General features: G+C 39.1%; 1 protein-coding gene across 1 annotated transcript in view; it reads right to left on the bottom strand.

Moving 5' to 3' along the window:
* Window positions 1-2,800: 2,800 nt before the first annotated feature.
* TPCN2 (two pore segment channel 2) overlaps window positions 2,801-11,946 on the bottom strand; it is a 31,549-nt gene continuing 22,403 nt past the window's right edge. Inside the window, exon 26 of the mRNA XM_062494492.1 lies at window positions 2,801-3,376. Within this exon, the coding sequence (XP_062350476.1) occupies window positions 3,252-3,376 (125 nt within the window). The 3' untranslated portion in view covers window positions 2,801-3,251. The remainder of the gene's footprint in view (window positions 3,377-11,946) is intronic.

Raw genomic sequence — 11,946 nt, 5'->3', positions numbered from 1 at the left:
TCACATGTATAAAAATAGGCTTTATTAAGCCTTGCAGGAGCCAAAAGCCTTTATTCCTTGAAGAGGCCATATGCCACCAGCAAACAAGGGTTTAGGGCACCCAGTGAGCTGATATCCAGAAAATGCTGCCTCTTATTCATGCAAGATCATAACTTCTTGAGATACAGAAGCAAGTACTGAACCCTGAGCTCCATGAGAGCTTCAAAACAGGGCAGAGCTTATTCAGAGCTTGTTCTTGTTTCTGTGGGCCTTGGGCTTGAACCAAACAGAAATCAGTGTAGTTCAGAAAAATCTCAGCATTACTAAGGCAAGATCCTCAGGCCAGACTATAATGATTGGTACCTGACATTCGGTGCTCGGTAAGAGCAGTGAACCACAGAGGTCCCTCCCTACTCCACGAACAAACAATTCCCAAAGCCAACCTGTCCCTGATGCCTGAAGGAAGTCCATGGGGACAGTGTTAACTTTCTTATTCGCAGGTGAAGTAGCAAAAGAAAGATGTTAAATTCCACCCAGTCACTGAGTTTCCACATTTGCAGCGACATTGCCCATAAAGTAGGAGATGGATGGCATTTCCACAGGCGGTGACAGCAGAATGGGTAGTTGGAAGGTAAGAGATTTACTTACAATAGCAGCAAAAAAAAAAGCTAGCACACAAAGATGTAACTCCATAAAGGAAACAAGCACGTTTATATGTATGCCTATTGCAGTCTGTGTTCTCCTTAAGGCCATGACACATTCCTTTGTGTGAGCTATGCAGTGAAGTTTTAAAGGAAAACACAAAACAAAGAAAACCAAATGCTCTGTCTTGACTAAAATGAACACACCCAAAACACACTTAGCTCCTAGTTCCAAATATAGAACAGATTTTTGAAGTCTTTCAAGCACTATCTACATTATCCAAAATGGCCAAATACTCATGCTGTAGAATAAATATGGAAAGGTTAACTTCTTCCTAAAAGGGCAACAAACACTGTCCTGCTTGTCTTATTTTTACTACAGAAAACCAGAAAGTTTCTTGTTATTAAAACTATCACTTTTTCTGGCCACAATCACAGACCCACTTGATTCTTTACAGTAGAAAAATTAATTTAGAACTCCTAGATGCTTTCATTTGCACCAGCAGCAAGATGTATCTCTTGGGAACAAGCCTGGGCTGCCAGGGATATGGGATCTAATTTGGGAGCTAGTAGTTCCAGTCATTACATTAAAGCTCCTCACTATCACAGAGCAAACCTCACCTGCAGAGCCACAGCTTTTATGTTTACATGCACATACAGGTTTATATATAAATATATATTTTTACATATATACACAGACACATACATACATGCAAAAACACTTTTGGAGAAAAATCTCGTGTCTCGAACACGAAAGGCTGTCTCACTACAAATACCATTCTGAGATCTCATCTGCAGTTACCTATATCACAAACATGCAGAACTGCAGCTCTTTCTGGCTTTATTTTGCTGGGATGCCACGGCAAGTGGTAAATGCTCTGCTGCCACCCAATGACGTTTCCTGGGATTGTCCATTTCCCAAGACCCTTTTCTCCTACTCTACAACCAGGCTAAAAGAAAAAAAAAAAAAAAACCAAACAAACCAGATTAAATTAAAGGCAGCACTTAGAGCTGAAGCTTTGCATATCTGCGGTGCTTTGGCCTCTGGGGAGCACAGGACATCACCACCTCTCCTCACCTGTATGCAAATGGTCCCAGTCCTTTTCATCATTCCGCCAACAGCGGCAAAACTTTATCTGAATTCCCAGTCACAAAACCATCATTGTGCCGTGGCAGTTAATTTTTACTGGTTTACAATGTACTTTCCTCTGCACAAGAGATAATGCCAGCTAAGCACAGCAAATCTTTCACACAGCTGTTATTATGCTTTATAGCCCATCAAAGCGTTGATTTCGCAGCACTGTGTCAATGCCAGACACGCCGACTCCCCTCACTGTTTTCACTGCTCAGTTCCTTTCTTCGCTCTCCTGACAAAGCACAATTTGTTTTAGTCCTTACTACTACGTCTAAATTTAGCTTGCAATGCTGTATAAACACAAGTGGTAGCCCATCAGGTTTAAGTGAAAAAGGGGAAATGCTGTAACGTGGGTCTTGAGGTTCAGCCTACCTATAATTAAGTCCTCAAAAGTTTGAACATTTCAGTTTTCCTTGCAGCAAAAATAGACATTTGTATAGTGCCAGTTTCAGGAAATCTGAGAAACTAGCCAAGTAATTTTTGTCAATACATATCTGCACACAAGAACAAGCTGCTCAGTTCTGAAGAATCTGTCCAGAATTCTAGGGCAACAACATGTGCATCTGCTCAAATTTGTGTAATTTAACATTTGTCAGCCCAGAGTATACAATGAATTACTTTAAAATGTGGTTTACATTTTCAGTTATCAGCTTGAACTAGTATAAAGGAACTGCTCAGGGCTGAATGCTCAGTTGAGAGTTTATTGTCATAGAGGAACTACAGTTATACATTTAAAGGAAACCCAGCAGTGCTTGATTTATTTTCACCTATTTCATTACTATTCTTGGTTTGAAATACAAGATGCAGAAGAATGTTCCTCTCACCAGAACATACAGGTTGTAGAATAATACACTAAAAACCTAAAGGAAGGAAGAACTAAGTTTTTTTCCCAATAACCATCTACAAGAAAATTTGATCACTGCATTAAAAGATAGAAGTTACTTCCAAAACATTCTGTCCACTGCTGCTCTATGGGGTTCTCAAAGATCAGAGATTGTTCTGAAATCTCATTAACAGTAAATAGCATTTAACTATGAGATAAAAAAGCCCTGAATTTGGCACTTTATAAGAAGTGCCACTTTCACACCCCTACATTTTCATACTCCAAGCACAGTGCAGAAGTGTTACAGATATAAACATCTTGGTACAAATAAATGTGTATTACTGATACACATTCACTGCCTCAAAACATACCTTTTTATGTTTTGCCATTAAAAAACAAAACCTGATTGTATTCCAACTCCCTTGATTCAGGCCCCAGCACTTAACTATGCTGAGAATGTTCCATTAAGTGCATCCAGAAGTGCTGATCACACAGCCCAGCCTGCAGAGTCAGTGTAAAATAAGGGCTTGAACTCCCTCTGCTGGCTAAAAAAAACCTAAAGAAAAAACCCTCTCATGGCCAAAAAAAAAGAAAAAAAATAGTACAAAAAAACCCTTTAAAAATGAAATAACGGTAATTTTTATCACTTCTTTAGAGATTTTCATCTTTTTAGTTATTGGCATCTCAAAGCAATTTTGCAGTACCTGTAAGAAACGAACAAGAGTTTGTTCCCATGAAACACTGGTCTGTATCTGGGAAGCTCTGCAGATGAGTCCTGCACAATTTCCTTCCTAACCCCTGCCAATAGATCACAAAGAAGACAGTAACTGTGATGAAACACCAACCAGTCTGTACGAAGAAAAGATGGGAGATCTGCTGGAAAAAATACACCATCAGAGCAGCAAATTAAGATGAATTTGACAAGGACCAAAATTACAACTTTAGGTCAAATTTATTGAGAAGAGAGATCTGCTAAAGGTAACAGAGTGGTAAATGGAGTACAGTCCCCAGTCCTAAGAGAATTTTTTGTGCTCCAAATCATTTTGGCTCAGTTTCTTCCCTGGAAAGTGTTCCTTCTTTTCATCTATCTCAATTTCCAAAGAGAGGATTTCTGCCCCAAGAAGCCTATAGGGCAGATTCTGTGCCTTCTGTGATAGGTCAGATAATCCAGTTTTTTAAACTTACTCCAAAATTATTTTGAGAGCATTGTGTGCGACCTACCAGTACCTTGCACGGGAGTATTCATTTCTACATCACCATTAAGCAGCCAAGAAGATATTGTACAGTCAGAAGGACCGTGACAGCAACCCTATAAAATGACCTGAAGCATAAATGGCAAAGCAGCCTTCACTGATCAGAAGGCTCTGTCCCATCAACTCCCCTGGTAAGCCCAGCTCTGCACTGACCTAATTCAAATGGCAATATTTTACACGTATTCTACTTAAGCCTGAAAACCACCACAAGTGGGATTCAGACATACATTGACGGGTCACAAACCTTTTAAACCAAACCACCATTTTGTCTGTGTGGGATTGGGATTTAATTCAGATCTTCCTCATTTGATGAACTAGACACGGTCCTCCCCAAACAACTGTTCATGAGTGTCTGGAGAAAAGCCAGGTAACACCTCTCTGTGCAGATCAGAAACGAGCCGTGTGAAAATTCAGTGTAGAACTGCACATGAGGTACTTCAGACCTACATTTCACAAGGTCCACCTATACAACGCATGGGAGCCTTAGAATATTTAAGCCTGAACCCAAACTTTCCTCAGACCTCACCTTCCAATGTCTACACAATCAGGAAGTAGAGGATTCTGCTTTACAGATCTCTGGAGGACTGCATCAGGGTCACTCAGGAGACGAGAAAAGAACCAAGGGCTTTGGAAAACATCAGAGGCAAAAGTTAATAGTCACTGTGGAGGGTCTCAAATAAGCAGATGTTTCAAACATGTGCCTAATTTTTAAGTGCTGAGTTTGACGGCAGTAGATATTACAGTGGGCACCAACCCAAGACAGAGCAAAGGAGGAAAGGCTAGTGGACAAAACAGGAAGAAAAGCAGAGCATGAAAAACAATTTTTTCACATGCTCTCTTAGTCTGCGTAATCTACCCTAGAGAGGCCTCAGCAAGCAAGTTAACTTCAGACCTCAATTACAACACATGGGCAACTTTATTGCCCAACAAAAAATACATTAGACATTTATAATCTCATTTTATTAAATTTTCCTACTCGTGACATTTACTATTGGGTGTGTATGTGTGTGAGGTTAATACAAAAATCTATATTATATTTGTATATTAACAAGATTAAAAGCTCACCTGCGTGGCAGGTGTTGCTGTGGCCACATGCTTGGATTATGGATTAACCAGCTCCTATCAAAAACTGGGGTCTATCACCAAATCTAAAGCAAGGAAGGCAGGTGCTCTTCCTGCTGATCATCTAGCTGAGGGCTCTCATTGAATTACATGAGGAAAGAATAGCTTTTCTTCCTTCATGAAATCTGATTACAGAAAGAGAGGGGTGACACCTCACACAATGCAGTGAAGCTTAAAGGACAACCTGTTCCTCTATGGCCCCTTCTGCTGGCTACTTTGACCTAAGTTTTATTGTCTGGGTGTCTTAACACCTTCACCTTTGATTTCACAGGGAATTTCTTTGGAGACATCTTGCTACAGCAGTTGTCCAAGTCTTTTCAGAGAAACCACCAATTATCCAGGACACTGGAAACTAAACACTTGTAGTTCTGGTGAAATACAAGATTACTCTCACTGGTATTAGACAGATATGGGAAGACACATTAAAGACTCAAGTTTTACTTTCTAAGATCAGTACTTATAAAAAAAAACCAAAAAAAACCCAAAAAACCACTGTCAGGAGCTCAGCACATCCTGTGAGGAACCAATTCATTCCTAAAGACAAGGAGGCCTAACATCATAACACAGTATGGGCCAGACTGGCTTCCCAGCTCACCTCAGAAGGACACTCATTGTACAAGGGTATTGTTGCACCAACACCACCACCCAATTCAGTGCTATAGTGTTACAGTTTTGCAGCAGACACAAAACAGTTCTTTCCTGGGAGCTAACAAATCCAGTCTGCTTTTAACCAGAATCCCACACAATAACCCTAATTTTAAGCATAAAAATCAAAATCCCTCCTGGTCTTACCTAGTGTGACAAGCCGTGTAACACAATCCCTACAATTCAATTACAATTTCTGCATCCAGCCCACCGACCTGTGGTTGTATTAGAGGTTGTATTTCACATTACACAGACACACACACCTGCTACACAGCAGAACTTGGTCTTAAAAATGCACTCAATTTGCTATTTTGACATGAATCTCCACTCTCTCAAATGCTGATGATCCTTTGCCAGTGAGACTGCAGGGCAATTGGCCTCCTGGGCAGTTTCCCAAATTCAGTATGGTGTTGCAAGAGCTCAACAGCTCTGAAAAGTCAGACTGTTCACTCACCTCCAAGAACAAAATACAAGAAGTACAAAAGAAGATGAGGCTAAAAGCATTTTGTAAGTGTTTCGGGTCCAACAGAAGGCTGGAGCTGCTGTTTAGGATGGTCATCCTGTATTTTTCCTCTAGCTTGAACAGCTGAAGTAGTGACTTAATAACTAGAATCTATCAGTTCACTTAGACTTACCAAACTTCCAGCACATGTGCCAGCCTCAGCTCATCCCTACTAAATATTTATAAATAAGATGGCAAATCAGCAAAAATTATCCCTCCTCTTTTGATAAGATAGGAAATAAGTAGATTTAGAAGTTTAGAGGTTCCAGGATTTTTTTAAAACTTTTAAACAAAGTAAAAAAGTTATATAGAAGAATAGGCAGCAACAAAATTATAAACCAATAGATTTGGAAAAGTCAACATCATCTTCTAAACATGCAACTGAAGTTCACAGCTGGTGCAAAAAAAAAAAAAAAAAGGCAGTGAGCAGGGACTGCAGGTCTTATTCTTAACTCTCCCACGGATTTCAAGCTTGGCTGTGGGCAGATCACCAAATATCTCAGCTGATCATCTACAAAATAAGGATAGCAATATTTTCCTATCCCAGCAGGATGTTTTCAGAAGAGTGCTTGGGAGGCACTCACTGCAGTGATGGGGTCCATGAAGGTCTCTGCACAGAACAAAGAGAACACCTGCTCCACTGGTTAATGGGAAAAAGATGACTGAGACTGTTACAAGGAATTTCTAGCATTAAAGGACAAGCTACAATTGCCCCTTGCTTCCAGTTAAGAAATTCAGCATCAGTGAACCATTCTTTTATAAAATTACTGTGGAAAAAAATTAAGTATAGGACTAGATAAGAAAATAATGCAAATGTCCACATCAAGGACAACATTTAGGTTTTCCCTTATAGTGGGTAACATAGAAAGTTCATAGCAAAATATCCTTTTGCTTCCTTTGGCAAACAAATACATAGATGATGGAGGTAAATGCACACCACAGTTTTTCCTCCAGGATTGCAACAATTTTGGTTAACTAAGAAACTTTTGAAAAGCATTTATCAGGAGTTGTGACTCCATTTTATACAGTGTTGAAGTTCTCTGTGGGAGATAATGATAGGTGGCTCTTCCAGTGGCTTGCTGGACATATCCCCATGTACTTAGTATTTGAAAAATGCCAGCTCAGCCTTGAGGGGTTTTTATTCTGACCATCTTATTACACTTTATTCTGGGAAAATTGTAGCGCTACAAATATAGAAGAGGTTTTGAGTTCATAATAAAATATGAACTTTAGGATTAAGGAAGTCTGATGATCTGGTGTTTATTCCTGAATTAGCAACAGATTTCCCGTGACCTTAACTTCATCATTTAGGTATTTCATGATCTCTTTTATAAAAAAGAGAATGTATGTCTGAAGGGTGCAGAAAAGAAATCAAGAAAGGTTTCAGATTCTATCTGCCTCGAATCCAGGGAAACATCAGACCTATTTCAATTAACAAAATTAATTTTGTTAACCGCTTCATCATTACCTTTGGTAAGGTAAGGTTTTGTAATATTAATTACTACACCTTCGCATTTTGCAAGGTTTTCTAGCTGTTCCAAGGATTTATACAGCATCAGACCCCTAGTAATAACTGTTGAATTCATTCACCAAACCAAGTTTGAAAGAAAAGCTGAAGCCTGAGAGGTATGAGGGTCATGCATTTTGTGATATCTGGTAGGAGGCAGAGCAGAGTACCCAAATTAAGTGTCCTCATCAAGGAAAAAACCAAGTGATCTGACTTACTTGGCTTGTCAGTGAGCCAACACAAACTGGGAGAAGGGCAACACGTGCCCTCTTCTTGCCCAAAAAGCTAAGGGATTTAAAAATTAGATTAAAGGGAACCCAGCAGAGTGAACTGCTGGAGAACTACAGGGAGCTAGAGCAAGGTCAGTATCAGCAACACAGCACACACAACTCAATCTCATCTTCCTGTGTATAATGGGAAGCTGAAGGAGCATAATTTTGTTCTTGCTACCCCTACTTGTACAGCACTTGCACACTGTAAACATTTGCAAGCCATTAGTTAGATCCAGCAGAACTGTGGAATGCTGTAACAACAAAAGCTAAGTTTGTTACAGCCACGGGAATTCTTTCCAGTGAAACCGCAGAGAGAGAGGTTAGGTGGGACAGGATCTCAGGGAACAGCTGAGCCACCACCATGCAGGGGCAGGTTCACAAACATCCAGACAAAGCTATAGCAGCTGACTGTCAAATCCCTCCCAAAACAGCTCTCCAGCAAAAGGGAGTCTGCTGCCTCCCAGACACAGTGCTCAGAGTCAGGGAACAGCCTCAAATCAGGCTACAGCTTCTCCTACAGTCAGCACACAGTGATTACAGTTTGCAGATTACAGCAGTTCACCCCTCTCAACCATTTACATATTTGAATATTGTTTTTAAAAGTACTTGTCTGTCTCCTGTTGAGCTGAACAAATTATTTACTCTAAAGTTCTTCTAAACTCGTAGCTTTCATATGTTTTAAGACCTCTGTTATTGTCCTGTGATGAACACCTTCCCCCAACTATTTACTTTAAAATGCAGGGTCCAAAATGGACAGAGAAAGATACAAAGTGAAGTACTCTTACAAATTACAGCAAAGCAATTCTTTTTGATCTCTTTCAGATGCTGTTAGCTTATTCAATTTGCAGTACACTATCAGCCCCATATTAATCTTCTAATACTACCTCTTCCCTGCCCTGTACTGGCAAATTGTAACAGTGAATACCTCTTAAATTTTACTTCACTAATTTTGGCTATTTCCCCCGGTTCATCAAGGTCATTTTGAAACAGCGTCTAGAGTATATTGCTAAGAGATGGATTACAAAGCCAATTTTACCCCTCCATCCTTGAACACCAAATTATTCCTACCTGGAATTCAGGAAACAAATGGTTCTGCATGTTTATAAAGACTTCAGATTAAGTCAAAAACAGTTGATTTCTGGAAAACCCACAAGAGTTGTATATGCTTTTAATTACAAAAAAATCTAGTGAAAGAAAAAAAAAAATCGTTAATACCTATATGAACAATATAGGCAAATATAGGTTTTCAATAAAACCCCAAGACAGAACACTGGAATGACTGGATCTGACGAAAGCACAATGTTAAACTGTAAAAGATGTGGTAACACCCTGTACTGCTGCAATTATACAGGCAGGTGAAAAGATAAACCATCTAGCAAGGTAAGAGGTAGTTCTGAAACATGAGGTGAAGGTAACTAATTCATACCCTGCATTTTCCTGTAGGCCCTCTTTTTTCTTCTAGCTTTATATGTCCTTTATATATTTTTTCTGCACTTTAAGACGTGCTTGAGGGATGCAAAGCAATATTCCCCAGAATGTGTGAAGTCCATAGTTCAGTGTGCCTGTGAGGTTCATCACTGTATGTCTGTATTTTTACTAAAAGAATCAAGATCACTTCAGTTGAATCCTTGCCTCTCCTTCCACTCCTAGATCTTTAAGCAATAAAAATTCATAGCAAATCAGGAAGGAAAAAAACAATAAAAGAAAAAAAAAAGGGGAATCTCAAATTAGTCTTAATTAAGTGACTAAGGTCTTCCTTCAGAAGCTACAAAAAATCTGATCCTGATTTAATAACACAAAGTGTTCTTTTCTTTGCTTCGGCTTTCACATACTCCACCCAAGCATCTGCAACAAACATTGTCAGAGACATCACCTTGTTCCACAACTGATTTTGTTCTGTCCTTAATGAAACCCCACCACCCTCTAAACCAGAACATACTACCCAAGAATATAAGGGACTCTGCTAAATTATGTGCAGAATCTGCCCCAGCTGAAATGCTATGACAATGCTTTTCCACTGATCTCTTGGGGAAAAGAGATGAAGGAATATCTGGTTTGTAGAGACAGAAATGCAAATGAAAATCAACCTGCTCAAAACCATCAGTGCTCAGTCCTAATGAGGTTTCACTTTAAAAACTGAGTGTGCCAAGTACCTACAGAGGATGCTATGTGCCTCTAGAATTGAAAAATAACAGCATCTTTTAAGTCTGCATTTTGAAACCAAGCACTTATATCCCACTTGCATGTAAGCTCCTCCATGGGCCCAGCCCTTAACTGGCAAAAACAATGGGAACAGAGATGTCCAGCACTGCAGAAATCAGTAGCAAGGGAAAGGCAAAAACAAACCACAAGAATCATTTCCACACCCCAATTATTTTCATGGTTTAAGAAGAAACAACTTTTTTTAATAATGCAAATCTCAAATTTTACCTAATGACGTACATTCATTTTCATGATTTATACAATTATTGCATAAATTTGTGGTCATTTACATCTTCCGGTTCAAGTGACATAAGGTAGCACAATTTTGTACTGAATTCTAGTTACAATTTTAGTCAAATACACAAATGTGAAACAAGAACAAGAAAAACTATTCCCTTCAGAACACCTTCTCCACATTTGTCCAGATGCAAAGATGGGATAATGGAGACAGTTGTGATGTTTATGGTAATCCCCCACCAATTTGTGTTGCTTTGGTAGATTGTAGTGTAATGTAACAGAAAAAAAAAATTAAAATCAACCACAAAACCCCAAAGAACCTTAAGAGGCCAAAAAAATAATCAAACTTGTAGGCTGATAAGAATCAAACACTTTCTTTTTGGCATGGCAAAGCTACTTTAAGTATTCAGAAAAGTGGAAAACAAAAATATTTTTTTTTCCCGTAAAAAGGCAAAATAAGAATGTTTAACCGCTGTATAATAAGTTCCAATACACTGGTGGCAATGATTATACATCATGCTAGAAGGAAAAGAAACCATCCTGACATGAAGCCATATTGAGCAGAACGAACTCAAAACTAAAAAACATGTGCTGATGCCTTCATTGGCTTGCCATGAGGAGTGTTTTAAGAGCATGACTGAAAATGATGATGCCACTGAAACCAGTGCAAGTGAGTTACTGGTTGGTTTAATCTGGAACAGAGACAAGAGACTGCACACAGACAAGGGAATGGCTTAAGAGACAGGATCACAAAGCAAAGAGACTGCAGGAGCAGCTCAGAACTCAGCTCATGTTAGCTCTACACATATGAAAGCTACAACACATTTTTCTCCACAGCACAAAGAAAATACAAGCAAAAAGGAAAAGAGACAAGAATAATTAAGTAATTTCTGAACAGTGAGACAAAAAGGCAAAAACATGGTTTTGATCTGAAACGCACCATCATCCTGGATATTTTGCTCTCCTTCATGCAGGACAGAGAGAAATAGCAAATGGTGAAAAAAGACAAGGAAAAGTACAGAGGATGACTGCTTGGCACTTTTGAAAAATGTTTTTTAACTAAAAAAAAGAATCAAGGGACTTATAAGTAGTAGACAATTCCCTCCCCCAAGCTTTTGTCAATACAGACATGACCACAATAATGTCTATTTTGGTGATAAGTGTCTCAATGAGAAGGCAGTGCCTCAAAGGGCAGTTTCATTTTTACATATAAAAACAGTAGTTGTGGTATATTCTATTCCACACAGCAGTTTACTAGTTACATGATAAAGATTCAAGCAAAAACACCTTTTTAGAGGAACACCAAAGGATAACAAAAAGAATGTAGACAGTTTACTGTGAATCCTCCACTTTGGATTTGTTGAGAAACTTACTTACCCAAAAAGTTTTACCCAGGTGAAAGTTAGTGGTACACAGCATGTGGTCATTAAGCCATAAAAGAATGTGATCCTGCAATACTGGTTGAGCACCTTCAATTCCCACAGGCTCAAATTAAAATTTAAACTGTTAAGCACTTTAAGGGGGAAGGGGTGGAAAAAAAGGTTGAATGGGATAACAAAGTGGGCAATTCCAGTGATCATGGTACAACAATCCAGCCAAAGTTTGTTCCCCTTAGCTTTTTCATGGAA

This window comes from Cinclus cinclus, chromosome 6 (genome assembly GCF_963662255.1).
Source record: "Cinclus cinclus chromosome 6, bCinCin1.1, whole genome shotgun sequence".
NCBI lineage: Eukaryota > Metazoa > Chordata > Aves > Passeriformes > Cinclidae > Cinclus > Cinclus cinclus.
This window is presented reverse-complemented; position numbering and strand designations above follow the sequence as displayed.